The sequence below is a fragment of the Oncorhynchus kisutch genome, linkage group LG30 (assembly GCF_002021735.2).
Source record: "Oncorhynchus kisutch isolate 150728-3 linkage group LG30, Okis_V2, whole genome shotgun sequence".
Taxonomy (NCBI): domain Eukaryota; kingdom Metazoa; phylum Chordata; class Actinopteri; order Salmoniformes; family Salmonidae; genus Oncorhynchus; species Oncorhynchus kisutch.
Genome location: NC_034203.2, coordinates 46845765 through 46869237, shown reverse-complemented (window position 1 = coordinate 46869237; position 23473 = coordinate 46845765). Strand labels below are relative to the sequence as shown.

The 23473-nt window shown below is 42.1% G+C and overlaps 1 protein-coding gene across 1 annotated transcript in view; it reads left to right on the top strand.

Moving 5' to 3' along the window:
- The first annotated feature begins 3077 nt into the window (after positions 1-3077).
- The window catches only part of LOC109881556 (twisted gastrulation protein homolog 1-A), a 39067-nt gene continuing 18671 nt past the window's right edge, over positions 3078-23473 (top strand). The window contains exons 1-3 of the mRNA XM_031810175.1: positions 3078-3372; positions 6485-6712; positions 19120-19219. Coding sequence (XP_031666035.1) covers positions 6572-6712; positions 19120-19219 — 241 coding nt within the window. The 5' untranslated portion in view covers positions 3078-3372; positions 6485-6571. The remainder of the gene's footprint in view (positions 3373-6484; positions 6713-19119; positions 19220-23473) is intronic.

The window sequence follows — 23473 nt, the reverse complement described above, 5'->3', positions numbered from 1 at the left end:
CAACAGGTGTAGTAGACCTCACAGTGAAATGCTGAATACAACAGGTGTAGTAGACCTTACAGTGAAGTGCTGAATACAACAGGTGTAGTAGACCTTACAGTGAAATGCTGAATACAACAGGTGTAGTAGACCTCACAGTGAAATGCTGAATACAACAGGTGTAGTAGACCTCACAGTGAAATGCTGAATACAACAGGTGTAGTAGACCTCACAGTGAAATGCTGAATACAACAGGTGTAGTAGACCTCACAGTGAAGTGCTGAATACAACAGGTGTAGTAGACCTCACAGTGAAATGCTGAATACAACAGGTGTAGTAGACCTTACAGTGAAGTGCTGAATACAACAGGTGTAGTAGACCTCACAGTGAAATGCTGAATACAACAGGTGTAGTAGACCTTACAGTGAAGTGCTGAATACAACAGGTGTAGTAGACCTCACAGTGAAATGCTGAATACAACAGGTGTAGTAGACCTCACAGTGAAATGCTGAATACAACAGGTGTAGTAGTGACTTTAAGCCCTTTAACCATCAATGCAGTTTTAAGAAAATACCTAAATAAATATAAATATTAAAATAAAAAGTAAGAAAAACAAATCATTAAAGAAAAAGTAAATAACAATAGCGGGCTAAATCAAATGTATTTATAAAGCCCTTCGTACATCAGCTGATATCTCAAAGTGCTGTACAGAAACCCAGCCTAAAACCCCAAACAGCAAGCAATGCAGGTGTAGAAGCACGGTGGCTAGGAAAAACTCCCTAGAAAGGCCAATACCTAGGAAGAAACCTAGAGAGGAACCAGGCTATGTGGGGTGGCCAGTCCTCTTCTGGCTGTGCCGGGTGGAGATTATAACAGAACATGGCCAAGATGTTCAAATGTTCATAAATGACCAGCAGGTTCAAATAATAGTAATCACAGTAAACAGGTCAGGGTTCCATAGCCACAGGCAGAACAGTTGAAACTGGAGCAGCAGCACGACCAGGTGTACTGGGGACAACAAGGAGTCATCATGCCAGGTAGTAGGTCCTAGGTCTCAGGTCCTCCGAGAGAAGAGAGAGAAAGAGAGAATTAGAGAGAGCATACTTAAATTCACACAAGACACCAGATAAGACAGGAGAAGTACTCCAGAAAAACAAACTGACCCTAGCCCGCCAACACATGAACTACTGCAGCATAAATACTGGAGGCTGAGACAGGAGGGGTCAGGAGACACTGTGGCCACATCCGATGATACCCCCGGACAGGGCTAAACAGGAAGGATATAATCCCACCCACCACTAGTGGGATATCTCTTTCGCTACAGAGTCAATGTGGAGGCTATATACAGGGGGTACCGGTACAGAGTCAATGTGGAGGCTATATACAGGGGGTACCGGTACAGAGTCAATGTGGAGGCTATATACAGGGGGTACCGGTACAGAGTCAATGTGGAGGCTATATACAGGGGGTACCGGTACAGAGTCAATGTGGAGGCTATATACAGGGGGTACCGGTACAGAGTCAATGTGGAGGCTATATACAGGGGGTACTGGTACAGAGTCAATGTGTGGGGGCGCCGGTTAGTCGTGGTAATTGAGATAGTATGTACATGCACTTAGGGTTGTTATTGTGGCTAATCATAGATAATAACAGAGACTACTAGCAGAGAACAAGTTTATTGCTGTTATAGTGGGTTCAACCAGACGTTGCTGTTATAGTGGGTTCAACCAGACGTTGCTGTTATATTGGGTTCAACCAGACGTTGCTGTTATAGTGGGTTCAACCAGACGTTGCTGTTATAGTGGGTTCAACCAGACGTTGCTGTTATAAGTGGGTTCAACCAGACGTTGCTGTTATAGTGGGTTCAACCAGACGTTGCTGTTATAGTGGGTTCAACCAGACGTTGCTGTTTTAGTGGGTTCAACCAGACGTTGCTGTTTTAGTGGGTTCAACCAGATGTTGCTGTTTTAGTCTGTTCAACCAGACGTTGCTGTTTTAGTGGGTTCAACCAGACGTTGCTGTTTTAGTGGGTTCAACCCGACGTTGCTGTTTTTAGTCGGTTCAACCAGACGTTGCTGTTTTAGTGGGTTCAACCAGACGTTGCTGTTTTAGTGGGTTCAACCAGACGTTGCTGTTATAAGTGGGTTCAACCAGACGTTGCTGTTATATTGGGTTCAACCAGACGTTGCTGTTATATTGGGTTCAACCAGACGTTGCTGTTTTAGTCGGTTCAACCAGACGTTGCTGTTTTAGTGGATTCAACCAGACGTTGCTGTTTTAGTGGGTTCAACCAGACGTTGCTGTTTTAGTGGGTTCAACCAGACGTTGCTGTTTTAGTGGGTTCAACCAGACGTTGCTGTTTTAGTGGGTTCAACCAGACGTTGCTGTTTTAGTCGGTTCAACCAGACGTTGCTGTTTTAGTCGGTTCAACCAGACGTTGATGTTACAAGTGGGTTAAACCAGACGTTATGCCATCTCCTGGATGGATCTGTCACATACTGAGTTGTTAGATTGCCTACCTTCCCCTACAATAGAAACCCTGGTTCGAATCCAGGCTGTATCACAACCGGCTGTGATTTGGAGTCCCATAGGGCGGTGCATAATTGGCCTAGCGTTGTCCGGTTTTGGCCGGTCTAGGCCGTGATAGCCTATACCGCTACTTGATGGCTTCTGGCCCTTTCACACCTAAAGAGCACCGTAGGCTGGACCTGCTCACTATGATGACTACAATAACAAATGGCTGCCTAATGGGGAGTTTTATGGCTGGGGGAAAGGTTTGTGTCAGGCTTGACAATGGTTCAGATTTGACTCAGTGGTTCAGTTTCTAGACATTAGAAGTCCGTGAGGACATTGGGGAATTATTATTTTATCAATTCAAAGTTGCCCACAACTTTATCTGGACTCTGACTTGACGATATTGTTGATCAAGACAGGAGTGGTTTGAACACATTCACCTTCATGCATCGGGTTTTTAACGATATCGTAAGAGGAGTCTATATTTCTCCTCCTCCTGACCCCTGAGTGGCTGGCTTCTGTTATCTTGAAGAGCTGCCCTGCCCCGCCACGCCTCACTGATTTGTGTCTCTTCGTTCTGCCTAAGCTACTGGTCCAGCCAGCCGTCTCCAGTCCAGCCAGCCGTCTCCAGTCTCCAGTCCAGCCAGCCGTCTCCAGTCCAACTAACTGCTTAGTTCCTGGATCATGTTAAAAAGGACGCTGTATGTGTAAGGCGCCCGACTGTCTGCGGCATTGTGGCTGAGAAACTGACGCCCTCCGACTGCACGGTTATTATAGACGGCATAGTTTCATCCTGGACCTTGTGAGGAAAGCGGCGGTGTTGGATTTAAAGGGGGGTACAGCCGTCAATCAAACGGAAGGATTCGAACCATTGTAACGGTAAATATGAATCATCTCGTTTTGACTCTTGTGGCGTATGCTACTTGATGAATCGGTGTTGTGTGCGTGCGAGGAAAACATTAGGTAGCGGTTTTAGGGAGCGTTTTTGTGCCGAGGTAGAGAAAGGTAGGTTAAATCTACTGTTAGTGCAGTGTAATTAACGAAATGACTGTCACTTGTGGGTTTCAGTGAAATTAACGGAATGACTAACATGTGGGTTTTTCAGTGTAATTAACACAATTTCTAACTTATGGTTTTCAACAACGGTCTTTTCCTCTGTCCGTTGTGACAAAAAATGCCTAACGTTAGTCAAACAAACTTAGGACAGATGTTTTCCTGTAGGCAACGACAATATATTGAAATGATGAAAACACAACATATTTGAGGTCATCACCGCTAAGAAATGATTATTTGTTACATATATTACAGGCAACATTATTATCAATGTGTTGCAGCACGATTTCAAAACAATCCTGTTTAAGTTATTGAACTTATATATAACCTTTTATCTTTCCTCTATAAAGGTTGTCATAGATCTTTTTTTTTGTCTCTTGTTGTAGAACATTCTAATTCACCACGTTATTTTAGCACAGTCAAAGCTGTGTTCTGTCTGGTATATGTCTATAGACCTGTCTGTCTGTCTGGTATATGTCTATAGGTCTGTCTGTCTGTCTGGTATATGTCTATAGACCTGTCTGTCTGTCTGGTATATGTCTATAGGTCTGTCTGTCTGTCTGGTATATGTCTATAGGTCTGTCTGTCTGTCTGGTATATGTCTATAGGTCTGTCTGTCTGTCTGGTATATGTCTATAGGTCTGTCTGTCTGTCTGGTATATGTCTATAGGTCTGTCTGTCTGTCTGTCTGGTATATGTCTATAGGTCTGTCTGTCTGTCTGGTATATGTCTATAGGTCTGTCTGTCTGTCTGGTATATGTCTATAGACCCCCCCTGTCTGTCTGGTATATGTCTATAGACCCCCCCTGTCTGTCTGGTATATGTCTATAGACCCCCCCTGTCTGTCTGGTATATGTCTATAGACCCCCCTGTCTGTCTGGTACATGTCTATAGCCCCGTCTGTCTGTCTGGTACATGTCTATAGACCCGTCTGTCTGTCTGGTATACAGTGCCTTGCGAAAGTATTCGGCCCCCTTGAACTTTGCGACCTTTTGCCACATTTCAGGCTTCAAACATAAAGATATAAAACTGTATTTTTTTGTGAAGAATCAACAACAAGTGGGACACAATCATGAAGTGGAACGACATTTATTGGATATTTCAAACTTTTTTAACAAATCAAAAACTGAAAAATTGGGCGTGCAAAATTATTCAGCCCCCTTAAGTTAATACTTTGTAGCGCCACCTTTTGCTGCGATTACAGCTGTAAGTCGCTTGGGGTATGTCTCTATCAGTTTTGCACATCGAGAGACTGAATTTTTTTCCCATTCCTCCTTGCAAAACAGCTCGAGCTCAGTGAGGTTGGATGGAGAGCATTTGTGAACAGCAGTTTTCAGTTCTTTCCACAGATTCTCGATTGGATTCAGGTCTGGACTTTGACTTGGCCATTCTAACACCTGGATATGTTTATTTTTGAACCATTCCATTTGTAGATTTTGCCTTATGTTTTGGATCATTGTCTTGTTGGAAGACAAATCTCCGTCCCAGTCTCAGGTCTTTTGCAGACTCCATCAGGTTTTCTTCCAGAATGGTCCTGTATTTGGCTCCATCCATCCTCCCATCAATTTTAACCATCTTCCCTGTCCCTGCTGAAGAAAAGCAGGCCCAAACCATGATGCTGCCACCACCATGTTTGACAGTGGGGATGATGGGTTCAGGGTGATGAGCTGTGTTGCTTTTACGCCAAACATAACGTTTTGCATTGTTGCCAAAAAGGTCCATTTTGGTTTCATCTGACCAGAGCACCTTCTTCCACATGTTTGGTGTGTCTCCCAGGTGGCTTGTGGCAAACTTTAAACAACACTTTTTATGGATATCTTTAAGAAATGGCTTTCTTCTTGCCACTCTTCCATAAAGGCCAGATTTGTGCAATATACGACTGATTGTTGTCCTATGGACAGAGTCTCCCACCTCAGCTGTAGATCTCTGCAGTTCATCCAGAGTGATCATGGGCCTCTTGGCTGCATCTCTGATCAGTCTTCTCCTTGTATGAGCTGAAAGTTTAGAGGGACGGCCAGGTCTTGGTAGATTTGCAGTGGTCTGATACTCCTTCCATTTCAATATTATCGCTTGCACAGTGCTCCTTGGGATGTTTAAAGCTTGGGAAATCTTTTTGTATCCAAATCTGGCTTTAAACTTCTTCACAACAGTATCTCAGACCTGCCTGGTGTGTTCCTTGTTCTTCATGATGCTCTCTGCGCTTTTAACGGACCTCTGAGACTATCACAGTGCAGGTGCATTTATACGGAGACTTGATTACACACACGTGGATTGTATTTTCATTAGTCATTTAGGTCAACATTGGATCATTCAGAGATCCTCACTGAACTTCTGGAGAGAGTTTGCTGCACTGAAAGTAAAGGGGCTGAATAATTTTGCACGCCCAATTTTTCAGTTTTTGATTTGTTAAAAAAGTTTGAAATATCCAATAAATGTCGTTCCACTTCATGATTGTGTCCCACTTGTTGTTGATTCTTCACAAAAAATACAGTTTTATATATTTATGTTTGAAGCCTGAAATGTGGCAAAAGGTCGCAAAGTTCAAGGTGGCCGAATACTTTCGCAAGGCACTGTATGTCTATAGACCCGTCTGTCTGTCTGGTACATGTCTATAGCCCCGTCTGTCTGTCTGGTACATGTCTATAGCCCCGTCTGTCTGTCTGGTATATGTCTATAGCCCCGTCTGTCTGTCTGGTATATGTCTATAGACCCATCTGTCTGTCTGGTATATGTCTATAGACCCGTCTGTCTGTCTGGTATATGTCTATAGACACCCCCAGTCTGTCTGGTATATGTCTATAGACCCCCCCTGTCTGTCTGGTATATGTCTATAGACCTGTCTGTCTGTCTGGTATATGTCTACAGACCTGCTTGTGTTTATTGATTTAAACACACACACCTCCCAGCACTGACACCATGTTTTCTTACGTTGACCCAGGTGGACAGACAGTGTGTTGCTGTGTGTGTGTGTGGAGACAACCGGACCGCCAGGTGTGTGTGTCCAGCCTACTAGCTGACTGTCAGGATGAGGCCTGGTCAGCTGTATGTTCTGGTTCCAGCCTCCGCTGCCCTCCTCCTCCTCCTCATGGTCCTATCAGAACCGTCTCAGACCAGCGCCTGCAACAAGGCGCTCTGCGCCTCGGATGTCAGCAAGTGTCTCATACAGGTGAAGTGTGTCCTTGTCCATGTGTGTGTGTGCAGGGGCGGACTGGGACAAAAACTCTGCCCTGGCATTTTAGCCACACTAACCAACATCCCAAGCTGTCTTTAAGATGTATGCATGTCTACATGTCTTTAAGATGTCTACATGTCTTTAAGATGTAGACATCATGAAGATTATTGTCATATGAAGTATTCCCCTCTACCCTAGTGATAAATACTACTACATATTTAGTATTCCCCTCTACCCTAGTGATAAATACTACTACATATTTAGTATTCCCCTCTACCCTAGTGATAAATACTACTACATATTTAGTATTCCCCTCTACCCTAGTGATAAGTACTACTACATATTTAGTATTCCCCTCTACCCTAGTGATAAATACTACTACATATTTAGTATTCCCCTCTACCCTAGTGATAAGTACTACTACATATTAAGTATTCCCCTCTACCCTAGTGATAAGTACTACTACATATTTAGTATTCCCCTCTACCCTAGTGATAAGTACTACTACAAATGAAGTATTCCCCTCTACCCTAGTGATAAATACTACTACATATTTAGTATTCCCCTCTACCCTAGTGATAAGTACTGCTACATATTTAGTATTCCCCTCTACCCTAGTGATAAGTACTACTACATATTTAGTATTCCCCTCTACCCTAGTGTTAAGTACTACTACAAATGAAGTATTCCCCTCTACCCTAGTGATAAATACTACTACATACTACAGATCCTCTAAGTCAGGGTTATCCAACCACTGTCCAGGGTTCGCCTACCCTGTTGCCCTAGAGACATTAGTCAGGGTTATCCAACCTCTGTCCAGGGTCACCTACCCTGTTGCCCTAGAGACATTAGTCAGGGTTATCCAACCACTGTCCAGGGTCGCCTACCCCGTTGCCCTAGAGACATTAGTCGGGGTTATCCAACCACTGTCCAGGGTCGCCTACCCCGTTGCCCTAGAGACATTAGTCGGGGTTATCCAACCACTGTCCAGGGTCGCCTACCCCGTTGCCCTAGAGACATTAGTCGGGGTTATCCAACCACTGTCCAGGGTCGCCTACCCCGTTGCCCTAGAGACATTAGTCGGGGTTATCCAACCACTGTCCAGGGTCGCCTACCCCGTTGCCCTAGAGACATTAGTCGGGGTTATCCAACCACTGTCCAGGTTCGCCTACCCCGTTGCCCTAGAGACATTTGTCGGGGTTATCCAACCACTGTCCAGGGTCGCCTACCCCGTTGACCTAGAGACATTAGTCAGGGTTATCCAACCACTGTCCAGGGTCTGAATTGTTCAGCGACGTGTGCTTTAAGCGCTAACGCGGCTGTGGTGATGAAAGGTACCTAATGACAACGGTGACCCATTATACAGATCATTTGTTTTGAGCCCCACCTGTTTAAGAAAAACACATTTTGTGTCATATATTAGTTTGCAAACAATGTTTAAAAAAAAATAATAATAATTTATAAATGTTTTTAATAAAGACGCATACATACACGGTCTCTTTCTTGAGCAAAGTGTTTCAAGCTCAGTGCTTTCTGTGGTGGAGGGGCCGCCAGAGGAAAATACAGAGCGGAGGCTTTGGTTATCTTCTCTAGTTGCACCGTGATTGGCTCGGTGTTCTGTCACTCATTGGGGGGGGACACTACGTCACTGCCAAATCTACAGGGAGAGCTAGGCAGTTCAAGCCCCCTTGGCTGCTCCCAGAGATTCACATTGGAAGTGTCCGTCCAAGAAGGCTCAAGGTCATTGGCCACCGATAGAATGACGTCAAATCTACCGTAGCTTTGATTGGACTGATCACGTCAACATCACACATTCAAAATCTTAGCTAGCTAGCTAGACGAGCAGTCATCGTCATGAATCACGTCAAACTTTTGGCAAATCCTTTTCAACCCTTGGTCGTATGAAGATAAATTAAAACATATCAGTGCTCATTGGACATAAACATTACGCAACAAGTCAAAAATCGCAAAAAAATTCAGCAATGAGTTGTTTGGAAGGAATTAATGGCTAAGTACAAGTATCGCGAAACAATCACTATTTTGCTTCCCCAGACGGCTAGTCAGTGGAGAGGGTGTGTGAATCAAGTCTGGGTTTAAGGATTTAAAACATCTGTCTGAAAGGGTCTCTTTTACTGAGTTTAAAAGGATAAACGTTCACACGCCATGGGCCTGAAAGGGTTGAATTCATTGGCCATGCTGCCAATCCAGCATGACCTCTGCTGCTTTCAAAAACAGCTGGAAACTTGGAAATCTCAGACTTCTGTGTGTGTGTGTGTGTGTGTGTGTGTGTACATTCAACCATGTTTTTCTGGTTGTCTTGAAAGCACCATAAATCCAGAGAATGGCTGACAGTAACAGTCTGTTTAGGTTTTTACATTTTATTTTACCTTTATTTAACTAGGCAAGTCAGTTAAGAACAAATTCTTATTTTCAATGACGGCCTAGGAACAGTGGGGTTAACTGTCCCTGACCTATGGGCCGTTCTGGGTTAACTGCCTTGTTCAGGGGAACAGTGGGTTAACTGCCTTGTTCAGGGGAACAGTGGGTTAACTGCATTAAGTTTTCTTGGGCATGACGTTACAAGCTTGGCACACCTGTATTTGGGAGAGTTTCTCCCATTCTTCTCTGCAGATCCTCTCAAGCTCTGTCAGGATGGATGGGGAGCGTTGCTGCACAGCTATTTTCAGGTCTCTCCAGAGATTTTCAATCGGGTTCATGTCTGGGCTCTGGCTGGACCACTCAAGGACATTCAGTGACTTGTCCCGAAGCCACTCCTTCGTTGTCTTGGCTGTGTGCTTAGGGTCGTTGTCCTGTTGGAAGGTGAACCTTCACCCTGTCTGAGGTACTGAGCGCTCTGGAGCAGGTTTTCAAGGATCTCTCTGTACTCCATTTATCTTTGCCTCGATCCTGACTAGTCTCCCAGTCCCTGCCGCTGAAAAACATCCCCACAGCATGATGCTGCCACCACCACGCTTCACCGTAGGGATGGTGTCAGGTTTCCTCCAGACGTGACTCTTGGAATTCAGGCCAAAGAGTTCAATCTTGGTTTCATCAGACCAGAGAATGTTGTTTTTCATGATCTGAGAGTCTGCCTGCGTTATTTGGTGTTCTACGTTGTTCACGGAGGATATTTTGCAGAATTCTGCATGCAGAGTCTCAATTTGGTGTTTGTCCCATTTTGTGAATTCTTGGTTGGTGAGCGGACCCCAGACCTCACAACCATGAAGGGCAATGGGCTCTTTGACTGATTCAAGTATTTTTTTAACGGATCCTAATTGGGATGTCAAATTGTATGTTCCTTTTGATGGCGTAGAAGGCCCTTCTTGCCTTGTCTCTCAGATCGTTCACAGCTTTGTGGAAGATGCCTGTGGCGCTGATGTTTAGGCCGAGGTATGTGTCGTTTTTTGTGTGCTCTTGGGCAACGGTGTCTGGATGGAATTTGTATTCGGGGTCATGGCAACTGGACATTTTTTGGAACACATTTTCATTTTTATCTTACTGAGATTTACTGGAATATCTAGGTGCTGCTGTAGGCTCTTCTTGGTTGGCGACAGAAGCACCTCACTCTTTCTCTCCATCTCACTTTCTCTTTCACTTTCTCTGTCTCCCTGTTTCTCTCTCTATCTCTCGCTCTCTCTCGCTCTCTCGCTCTCTCTCGCTCTCTCTCTCTTTCTCTCCCTCTCTCTCTCGCTCTCTCTTTCTCTCTCCCCCTCTCTCTTTCTCTCCATCGCCCTCACTCTCTCCCTCTCTCTTTCTCTCTCCCCCTCTCTTTCTCTCCATCGCCCTCACTCTCTCCCTCTCTCTTTCTCTCTCCCCCTCTCTTTCTCTCCATCGCCCTCACTCTCTCCCCCTCTCTCCCTCTCTCTCTCCCTCTCTCTCTCCCTCTCTCTCCCCTCTTTCACGGCTTTGACCTTGACTTTGTGGAATGTGCTCTCTGTTCTGTTGTGTGTCAGGAGAAGGCAGGGAGTGAGAGGGAGAGACAAAGAGAGGAGGTAATATACAGTGAGAAACACCAAGCCAGTCCAACTCCCCGACGACCAAACTACTTAGTCTCCCCTCTCCGTGTACCCTACCATTGGTGCTTTAGTGTGCTGCCAAAATGTGTTTTCACTTTGTTGAAAGAATGTGAATGTCTCTTTAGGTTTTGTTTCAATTTCTGCCTTTTGACTGTTGGTCCAAGACTTTATTAGACTGAACTAACTTTCTTCAGGTTCACAATCGAGTTTGGTTTCATGTAGATAAATACAGTTGCTTGTGTGTTCTGAACATGTACATGTCTGAACATGTACATACATACATACAGTATCATGTGTTCATGTTCCCTTCCTGACCAGAAATTAAGCTTCCATGTCCTACTGCGGCAACATTCTTCTGATATACAGAAAAAAGTATGTGAGTTTTACTATTCACAAGAAGCATTGCCTGATGTGAACCATGCCTCGAACAAAAGAGATCTCAGAAGACCTAAGATTAAGAAAGGGTCACAAAATTATCTCTGTCATTATGAGGTATTGTGTGTAGATTGCTGATTTTAAATAAGATATTTGATTAAATTTTAGAATAAGGCTGTAACGTAACAAAGTGTGGAAAAAGTGAAGGGGTCTGAATACTTTCCGAAGGCTGTGTGTGTGTGTGTGTGTGTGTGTGTGTGTGTGTGTAACATAGCAATTGTATCCGGTATGTATGGCTGTAACATACAGTGCCTTCAGAAAGTATTCATACCCCTTGACCTATTCCACATGTTGTTGTTGGGTAAGTCTCTGAGAGCTGTGAGTCTTTCTGGGTAAGTCTCTGAGGGCTGTGAGTCTTTCTGGGTAAGTCTCTGAGGGCTGTGAGTCTTTCTGGGTAAGTCTCTGAGGGCTGGGAGTCTTTCTGGGTAAGTCTCTGAGGGCTGGGAGTCTTTCTGGGTAAGTCTCTGAGGGCTGGGAGTCTTTAAGAACTTTGCACATCTGGATTGTACAATATTCGCACGTTATTATTGTTTAAATTCATCAATCTCTGTCAAGTTCATTGTTGATCATTGCCTGACAGCCATTTTCAAGTCTTGCCATAGATTGTCAAGTCGATTTAAGACAACTGTAACTAGGCCAAATTCAACGTCATCTTGGTAAGCAACTCCAGTGTATATTTGGCCTTGTGTTTTAGGTTATTGTCCTGCTGAAAGGTGAATTCGTCTCCCAGTGTCTGTTGGAAAGCAGACTGAAACAGGTTTTCCTCTAGGACTTTGCTTAGCTCTATTCCGTTTATTTTTATCCTAAAAAAAATCTCCCCAGACCTTGCCAATGACAAGCATACCCATAACATGATGCAGCCACCACACCATACTTTTAAATATGAGTAGTGGTACTCAGTGACGTATTCAGGATGTAAGGTACATTTCTTTGTAACATTTATTGCAGTTTGACTTTATTGTGCCTTATTGCAAGCATGTTTGGCAATATTTTTATTCTGTACATGTTTCCTTCTTTTCACAGTGTTGTGGGTCCATCAGTTTTCTCCAATCACAGCCATTAAACTCTGTTACTGTTTTAAAGTCACCATTGGTCTCATGGTGAAATCCCTGAGCGGTTTCCTTCCTCTCCAGCAACTGAGTTAGGAGGGACGCCTGTATCTTTGTAGTGACTGGGTGTATTGATACACCATCCAAAGTGTAATTAATAACTTCACCATGTTCAGAGGGATATTCAGTGTCTGCTTTTTTTTTTTTTTACCCATCGACCAATGGGTGCCCTTCTTTGCAAGGCATTGGTAAACCTCTCTGTTCTTAGTGGTTGAATCTGTGGTTGAAATTCACTGCTCGACTGAGGGACATTACAGATAATTGTATGTGTGGGGTACAGAGATGAGGGACCTTACAGTATGTGTGGGGTACAGAGATGAGGGACCTTACAGTATGTGTGGGGTACAGAGATGAGGGACCTTACAGATAATTGTATGTGTGGGGTACAGAGATGAGGTAGTCATTCAGAAATCCTGTTAAACACTATTATTGCAGACACAGTGAGTCCATGAAACTTATTATGTGACTTGTTATGAACATTTTACACTTGAACTTATTTAGGCTCGACATAACAAAGGGGTCGAATACTTATTGACTCAAGATATTTCAGCTTTTCATTTGTTTTTATTCATTTGTAAACATTGTTGAAAGCATAGTTCCACATTGACATTATGGGGTATTGTGTGTAGGTCAGTGACACAACATCTAAATGTCATCCATTTTAAATTCAGGATTCAGCAACTGGAACAAGTCAAGAGGTGTGAATATTTACTGAAAGCCCTGTAGTCATTATAACCAGTATGTATGACTGTAACGTAGTCAATATAACCAGTATGTATGACTGTAACGTAGTCATTATAACCAGTATGTATGACTGTAGTCATTATAACCAGTATGTATGACTGTAGTCATTATAGCCAGTATGTATGACTGTAGTCATTATAGCCAGTATGTATGACTGTAGTCATTATAGCCAGTATGTATGACTGTAGTCATTATAGCCAGTATGTATGACTGTAGTCATTATAGCCAGTATGTATGACTGTAGTCATTATAGCCAGTATGTATGACTGTAGTCATTATAGCCAGTATGTATGACTGTAGTCATTATAGCCAGTATGTATGACTGTAGTCATTATAACCAGTATGTATGACTGTAGTCATTATAACCAGTATGTATGACTGTAGTCATTATAACCAGTATGTATGACTGTAGTCATTATAACCAGTATGTATGTATGACTGTAGTCATTATAACCAGTATGTATGTATGACTGTAGTCATTATAACCAGTATGTATGACTGTAGTCATTATAACCAGTATGTATGACTGTAGTCATTATAGCCAGTATGTATGACTGTAGTCATTATAGCCAGTATGTATGACTGTAGTCATTATAGCCAGTATGTATGACTGTAGTCATTATAGCCAGTATGTATGACTGTAGTCATTATAGCCAGTATGTATGACTGTAGTCATTATAGCCAGTATGTATGACTGTAGTCATTATAGCCAGTATGTATGACTGTAGTCATTATAGCCAGTATGTATGACTGTAGTCATTATAACCAGTATGTATGACTGTAGTCATTATAACCAGTATGTATGTATGACTGTAGTCATTATAACCAGTATGTATGTATGACTGTAGTCATTATAACCAGTATGTATGTATGACTGTAGTCATTATAACCAGTATGTATGTATGACTGTAGTCATTATAACCAGTATGTATGTATGACTGTAGTCATTATAGCCAGTATGTATGTATGACTGTAGTCATTATAGCCAGTATGTATGTATGACTGTAGTCATTATAACCAGTATGTATGTATGACTGTAGTCATTATAACCAGTATGTATGTATGACTGTAGTCATTATAGCCAGTATGTATGTATGTATGACTGTAGTCATTATAACCAGTATGTATGTATGCCTGTAGTCATTATAACCAGTATGTATGTATGACTGTAGTCATTATAACCAGTATGTATGTATGTATGACTGTAGTCATTATAACCAGTATGTATGTATGACTGTAGTCATTATAACCAGTATGTATGTATGACTGTAGTCATTATAACCAGTATGTATGTATGACTGTAGTCATTATAACCAGTATGTATGTATGACTGTAGTCATTATAGCCAGTATGTATGTATGTATGACTGTAGTCATTATAACCAGTATGTATGTATGCCTGTAGTCATTATAACCAGTATGTATGTATGACTGTAGTCATTATAACCAGTATGTATGTATGTATGACTGTAGTCATTATAGCCAGTATGTATGTATGACTGTAGTCATTATAACCAGTATGTATGTATGACTGTAGTCATTATAGCCAGTATGTATGTATGACTGTAGTCATTATAGCCAGTATGTATGTATGACTGTAGTCATTATAACCAGTATGTATGTATGTATGACTGTAGTCATTATAGCCAGTATGTATGTATGACTGTAGTCATTATAGCCAGTATGTATGTATGACTGTAGTCATTATAACCAGTATGTATGTATGACTGTAGTCATTATAGCCAGTATGTATGTATGACTGTAGTCATTATAGCCAGTATGTATGTATGACTGTAGTCATTATAACCAGTATGTATGTATGACTGTAGTCATTATAGCCAGTATGTATGTATGACTGTAGTCATTATAGCCAGTATGTATGTATGACTGTAGTCATTATAGCCAGTATGTATGTATGACTGTAGTCATTATAACCAGTATGTATGTATGACTGTAGTCATTATAACCAGTATGTATGTATGACTGTAGTCATTATAACCAGTATGTATGTATGACTGTAGTCATTATAACCAGTATGTATGTATGACTGTAGTCATTATAACCAGTATGTATGTATGACTGTAGTCATTATAACCAGTATGTATGTATGACTGTAGTCATTATAACCAGTATGTATGTATGACTGTAGTCATTATAACCAGTATGTATGTATGACTGTAGTCATTATAACCAGTATGTATGTATGACTGTAGTCATTATAACCAGTATGTATGTATGACTGTAGTCATTATAACCAGTATGTATGTATGACTGTAGTCATTATAACCAGTATGTATGTATGACTGTAGTCATTATAACCAGTATGTATGTATGACTGTAGTCATTATAACCAGTATGTATGTATGACTGTAGTCATTATAACCAGTATGTATGTATGACTGTAGTCATTATAACCAGTATGTATGTATGACTGTAGTCATTATAACCAGTATGTATGTATGACTGTAGTCATTATAACCAGTATGTATGTATGACTGTAGTCATTATAACCAGTATGTATGTATGACTGTAGTCATTATAACCAGTATGTATGTATGACTGTAGTCATTATAACCAGTATGTATGTATGACTGTAGTCATTATAACCAGTATGTATGTATGACTGTAGTCATTATAACCAGTATGTATGTATGACTGTAGTCATTATAACCAGTATGTATGTATGACTGTAGTCATTATAACCAGTATGTATGTATGACTGTAGTCATTATAACCAGTATGTATGTATGACTGTAGTCATTATAACCAGTATGTATGTATGACTGTAGTCATTATAACCAGTATGTATGTATGACTGTAGTCATTATAACCAGTATGTATGTATGACTGTAGTCATTATAACCAGTATGTATGTATGACTGTAGTCATTATAACCAGTATGTATGTATGACTGTAGTCATTATAACCAGTATGTATGACTGTAGTCAATATAACCAGTATGTATGACTGTAGTCAATATAACCAGTATGTATGACTGTAGTCAATATAACCAGTATGTATGACTGTAGTCATTATAACCAGTATGTATGACTGTAGTCATTATAGCCAGTATGTATGACTGTAGTCATTATAACCAGTATGTATGACTGTAGTCATTATAACCAGTATGTATGACTGTAGTCAATATAACCAGTATGTATGACTGTAGTCAATATAACCAGTATGTATGACTGTAGTCATTATAACCAGTATGTATGACTGTAGTCATTATAGCCAGTATGTATGACTGTAGTCATTATAACCAGTATGTATGACTGTAGTCATTATAACCAGTATGTATGACTGTAGTCATTATAACCAGTATGTATGACTGTAGTCATTATAGCCAGTATGTATGACTGTAGTCATTATAGCCAGTATGTATGACTGTAGTCATTATAACCAGTATGTATGACTGTAGTCATTATAGCCAGTATGTATGACTGTAGTCATTATAGCCAGTATGTATGACTGTAGTCATTATAACCAGTATGTATGACTGTAGTCATTATAACCAGTATGTATGACTGTAGTCATTATAACCAGTATGTATGACTGTAGTCATTATAGCCAGTATGTATGACTGTAGTCATTATAACCAGTATGTATGACTGTAGTCATTATAACCAGTATGTATGACTGTAGTCATTATAACCAGTATGTATGACTGTAGTCATTATAACCAGTATGTATGACTGTAGTCATTATAACCAGTATGTATGTTTATTTTTTATTTTATTTTACCTTTATTTAACCAGGTAGGCTAGTTGAGAACACCTTTATTTAACCAGGTAGGCAAGTTGAGAACAAGTTCTCATTTACAATTGCGACCTGGCCAAGATAAAGCAAAGCAGTTCGACAGATAAAACGACAGAGTTACACATGGAGTAAAAACAAACATACAGTCAATAATGCAGTATAAACAAGTCTATATACAATGTGAGCAAATGAGGTGAGAAGGGAGGTAAAGGCAAAAAAGGCCATGATGGCAAAGTAAATACAATATAGCAAGTAAAATACTGGAATGGTAGTTTTGCAATGGAAGAATGTGCAAGGTAGAAATAAAAAAATAATGGGGTGCAAAGGAGCTAAATAAATAAATAAATTAAAATTAAATACAGTTGGGAAAGAGGTAGTTGTTTGGGCTAAATTATAGGTGGGCTATGTACAGGTGCAGTAATCTGTGAGCTGCTCTGACAGTTGGTGCTTAAAGCTAGTGAGGGAGATAAGTGTTTCCAGTTTCAGAGATTTTTGTAGTTCGTTCCAGTCATTGGCAGCAGAGAACTGGAAGGAGAGGCGGCCAAAGAAAGAATTGGTTTTGGGGGTGACTAGAGAGATATACCTGCTGGAGCGTGTGCTACAGGTGGGAGATGCTATGGTGACCAGCGAGCTGAGATAAGGGGGGACTTTACCTAGCAGGGTCTTGTAGATGACATGGAGCCAGTGGGTTTGGCGACGAGTATGAAGCGAGGGCCAGCCAACGAGACCGTACAGGTCGCAATGGTGGGTAGTATATGGGGCTTTGGTGATAAAACGGATTGCACTGTGATAGACCGCATCCAATTTGTTGAGTAGGGTATTGGAGGCTATTTTGTAAATGACATCGCCAAAGTCGAGGATTGGTAGGATGGTCAGTTTTACAAGGGTATGTTTGGCAGCATAAGTGAAGGATGCTTTGTTGCGAAATAGGAAGCCAATTCTAGATTTAACTTTGGATTGGAGATGTTTGATATGGGTCTGGAAGGAGAGTTTACAATCTAACCAGACACCTAAGTATTTGTAGTTGTCCACGTATTCTAAGTCAGAGCCGTCCAGAGTAGTGATGTTGGACAGGCGGGTAGGTGCAGGTAGCGATCGGTTGAAGAGCATGCATTTAGTTTTACTTGTATTTAAGAGCAATTGGAGGCCACGGAAGGAGAGTTGTATGGCATTGAAGCTTGCCTGGAGGGTTGTTAACACAGTGTCCAAAGAAGGGCCGGAATGGTGTCGTCTGCGTAGAGGTGGATCAGGGACTCACCAGCAGCAAGAGCGACCTCATTGATGTATACAGAGAAGAGAGTCGGTCCAAGAATTGAACCCTGTGGCACCCCCATAGAGACTGCCAGAGGTCCGGACAGTATGACTGTAGTCAATATAACCAGTATGTATGTATGACTGTAGTCAATATAACCAGTATGTATGACTGTAACGTAGTCAATATAACCAGTATGTATGACTGTAACGTAGTCAATATAACCAGTATGTATGACTGTAACGTAGTCAATATAACCAGTATGTATGACTGTAACGTAGTCAATATAACCAGTATGTATGACTGTAGTCAATATAACCAGTATGTATGACTGTAGTCATTATAACCAGTATGTATGACTGTAGTCATTATAGCCAGTATGTATGTATGACTGTAGTCAATATAACCAGTATGTATGACTGTAACGTAGTCAATATAACCAGTATGTATGACTGTAGTCATTATAACCAGTATGTATGACTGTAGTCATTATAACCAGTATGTATGACTGTAGTCAATATAGCCAGTATGTATGACTGTAGTCATTATAGCCAGTATGTATGACTGTAGTCATTATAGCCAGTATGTATGACTGTAGTCATTATAGCCAGTATGTATGACTGTAGTCATTATAACCAGTATGTATGACTGTAGTCATTATAACCAGTATGTATGACTGTAGTCATTATAACCAGTATGTATGACTGTAGTCATTATAGCCAGTATGTATGACTGTAACATAATGCTGTTTCCTGTGTGTGTTGATGTGTTCTGTCTACACTGGGCCTGGTCTCTGTAGTGACAGTATGTAACCTACATAACCAGTCCTACATAACCTACATAACCAGTCCTACATAACCAGTCCTACATAACCAGTCCTACATAACCAGTCCTACATAACCAGTCCTACATAACCTACATAACCAGTCCTACATAACCAGTCCTACATAACCAGTCCTACATAACCAGTCCTACATAACCAGTCCTACATAACCAGTCCTACATAACCAAACTAGGAAAACCTCTGAGGCCAGTATATCTTGTAGCTAGTCTATTCAATTGAGTTGATTGTGTGTGTGTGTTGCAGGAGCTGTGTCAGTGTCGTCCGTCCGATGGGAACTGTTCATGCTGTAAAGAGTGTATGCTCTGCCTGGGGACACTGTGGGAGGAATGCTGTGACTGTGTCGGTGAGTACCATGTACACGATGGTTTAAGATGAGGTGTGTGTGTGTGTGTCTGCTGTGAGGTGTGTGTGCTGTGACTGTGTCGGTGAGTACCATGTACACGATGGTTTAAGATGAGGTGTGTGTCTGCTGTGAGGTGTGTGTGCTGTGACTGTGTCGGTGAGTACCATGTACACGATGGTTTAAGATGAGGTGTGTGTCTGCTGTGAGGTGTGTGTGCTGTGACTGTGTCGGTAAGTCACATCTCACACAGTACAATATGTGTGTTATTCAAAAAAATTACAATAAGAAAATAATGTATCTTTCGTCTTTCTGTGTTTTTGCATAATTTTCAGTCAATTCGCAAGTGGCTGAATCTCACCAGAGAAATCATCAGAGAGAGGGAAACAGCGCCCCTCTGTGTCTCAATGTGTAGTCTATGTATCTGATGCTGTGTGGACCAAAAGAGTATGACATGTTGCCACCGTAGCATTTATTATTTTAACCTTTATTTAGGCAAGTCAGTTAAGAACAAACTCTTATTTTCAATGACGGCCTAGGAACAGTGGGTTAACTGGTCTAGGAACAGTGGGTTAACTGGTCTAGGAACAGTGGAACAGTGGGTTAACTGGTCTAGGAACAGTGGAACAGTGGGGTTAACTGGTCTAGGAACAGTGGGGTTAACTGGTCTAGGAACAGTGGGTTAACTGGTCTAGGAACAGTGGAACAGTGGGGTTAACTGGTCTAGGAACAGTGGGGTTAACTGGTCTAGGAACAGTGGGTTAACTGGTCTAGGAACAGCGGGTTAACTGGCCTAGGAACAGTGGAACAGTGGGGTTAACTGGTCTAGGAACAGTGGGGTTAACTGGTCTAGGAACAGTGGGTTAACTGGCCTAGGAACAGTGGGGTTAACTGGCCTAGGAACAGTGGAACAGTGGGGTTAACTGGTCTAGGAACAGTGGGGTTAACTGGTCTAGGAACAGTGGGTTAACTGGTCTAGGAACAGTGGGTTAACTGGTCTAGGAACAGTGGGTTAACTGGTCTAGGAACAGTGGGTTAACTGGCCTAGGAACAGTGGGGTTAACTGGTCTAGGAACAGTGGGTTAACTGGTCTAGGAACAGTGGGTTAACTGGTCTAGGAACAGTGGGTTAACTGGTCTAGGAACAGTGGGTTAACTGGTCTAGGAACAGTGGGTTAACTGGTCTAGGAACAGTGGGTTAACTGGTCTAGGAACAGTGGGTTAACTGGTCTAGGAACGGTGGGGTTAACTGGTCTAGGAACGGTGGGGTTAACTGGTCTAGGAACGGTGGGGTTAACTGGTGTGTGTATATATATATATATATATATATATATATATGCATAATTTAATACCCAATCTTTCAGTTTGTTTTCAGTGTATTAAACTATGCTTATATATATATATATAGCCTTGTTGATGTGATGAGGTTTAAATGTTCCTGTTGAAATGGTGCTGGAGTAACGGCTCCTGTTATCTTGTTCTGACCTGCGCTAACCTCCGTCGTTCTAAATCACTAGCTCAGTAAAAACTGTTGAAAACATGAACTTGCTTGACCGTGCTGCAGGTCATATAACCGTTTACATTACCATCCATACATTACCATCCATTCATTACCTTCCATGCATTACCGTCCATACGTTACCGTCCATACATTACCGTCCATACATTACCGTCCATCCATACATTACCGGCCATACATTACCGTCCATACATTACCATCCATCCATACATTACCGTCCATACATTGCCGTCCATACATTACCACCCATACATTAGCATCCATACATTAGCATCCATACATTAGCATCCATACATTAGCATCCACACATTACCGTCCATACATTGCCATCCATACATTGCCATCCATACATTGCCATCCACGCATTACCATCCACACATTACCATCCGCACATTACCATCCATACATTACCATCCATGCCATCCATTAGCATTACCATCCATACATTACCATCCATACATTAGCGTCCATACGTTACCATCCATACATTACCGTCCATACATTACCATCCATACATTACCATCCATACATTGCCATCCGTGCATAACCATCCATGCATAACCGTCCATACGTTACCATCCATACGTTACCATCCATACATTACCGTCCATACGTTACCATCCATACATTACCGCCCATACATTACCGCCCATACATTACCGTCCATACATTACCATCAGCCCATACATTACCATCCATACATTACCCTCCATACATTACCGCCCATACATTATCGTCCATACATTACCGTCCATCCATACATTAGCATCCATACATTAGCATCCATACATTACCATCCATACATTACCGTCCATACATTACTGTCCATACATTACCATCCATACATTACCAGCCATACGTTACCATCCATACATTAGCATCCATACATTACCGTCCATACATTACCATCCATTCATACATTACCGTCCATACATTGCCATCCATTACCATCCACGCATTACCATCCACACATTGCCATCCACACATTGCCATCCATACATTACCATCCATGCCATCCATTAGCATTACCATCCATACATTACCATCCATACATTACCATCCATGCCATCCATTACCATTACCACTGTTTGCTTTGCGGATTTCACCGGACAGTTGCTGTTCTCCAGTTTTGTGATGAAACAAACACATATATATGTAGTTGAATTGATTTATTCTGCCACTGTGTGACTGTTGTCTTTTTTGTTGTCGCGGCTGTATTGTATATCACGGTGTGAACTAATGGGTTATAGAGCAAACAGCGCAATTATCACAACGTACACTACATGACCAACAGTATGTGAGCACCTGCACGTCGAACATCTCATTCCATAATCATCTGCATTAATATGGAGTTGTTCCCACCTTTGCTGCTATAACAGCCTCCACTCTTCTGGGAAGGCTTTCCACTAGATGTTGGAACATTGCTGCTATAACAGCCTCCACTCTTCTGGGAAGGCTTTCTACTAGATGTTGGAACATTGCTGCTATAACAGCCTCCACTCTTCTGGGAAGGCTTTCCACTAGATGTTGGAACATTGCTGCTATAACGGCCTCCACTCTTCTGGGAAGGCTTTCCACTAGATGTTGGAACATTGCTGCTATAACAGCCTCCACTCTTCTGGGAAGGCTTTCCACTAGATGTTGGAACATTGCTGCTATAACGGCCTCCACTCTTCTGGGAAGGCTTTCCACTAGATGTTGGAACATTGCTGCTATAACAGCCTCCACTCTTCTGGGAAGGCTTTCCACTAGATGTTGGAACATTGCTGCTATAACAGCCTCCACTCTTCTGGGAAGGCTTTCTACTAGATGTAGGAACATTGCTGCGGGGACTTGCTTCCATTCAGCCACAACAGCATTAGTGAGGTTGGGCTCTGATGTTGGACGAGTAGGCCTGGCTTGCAGTCGGCGTTACAATTCATCCCGAAGGTGTTCGATGGGGTTGAGGTCAGGGTTCCGTGCAGACCAGTCAAGTTCTTCCACACCGATCTTGACAAACAATTTCTGTAGGAACCTCGCATGGACAATGCTCTACTCTGGTGTCTCTGGTGTCTCTACTCTGGTACCTCTACTTTGGTGTCTCTATTCTGGTACCTCTACTCTGGTATCTCTACTCTGGTGCCTCTACTCTGGTGTCTCTACTCTGGTACCTCTACTCTGGTACTTCTATTCTGGTGTCTCTGGTACCTCTACTCTGGTACCTCTACTCTGGTGCCTCAACTCTGGTGTCTCTGGTACCTCTACTCTGGTGTCTCTGGTACATCTACTCTGGTGTCTCTACTCTGGTGCCTCAACTCGGGTGTCTCTGGTACCTCTACTCTGGTGTCTATGGTACCTCTACTCTGTTCCTCTACTCTGGTGTCTCTACTCTGGTGTCGCTACTCTGGATGTCTCTACTCTGATGTCTCTACATTGGTGCCTCTACTCTGGTGCCTCTACTCTGGTGTCTCTACTCTGGATGTCTCTACTCTGTGGTCTCTGGTTGTCTCTACTCTGTATGTCTCTACTCTGGTATCTCTGGTGTCTCTACTCTGGTGTCTCTACTCTGGTGTCTCTACTCTGGTGTCTCTACTCTGGTGCCTCTACTCTTGTGTCTCTACGCTGGTGTCTCTACTATGGTGTCTCTGGTACCTCTACTCTGGTGTCTCTACTCTGGTGTCTCTGGTGTCTACTCTGGATGTCTCTACTCTGGATGTCTCTACTCTGGATGTCTCTACTCTGGTGTCTCTACTCTGGTGT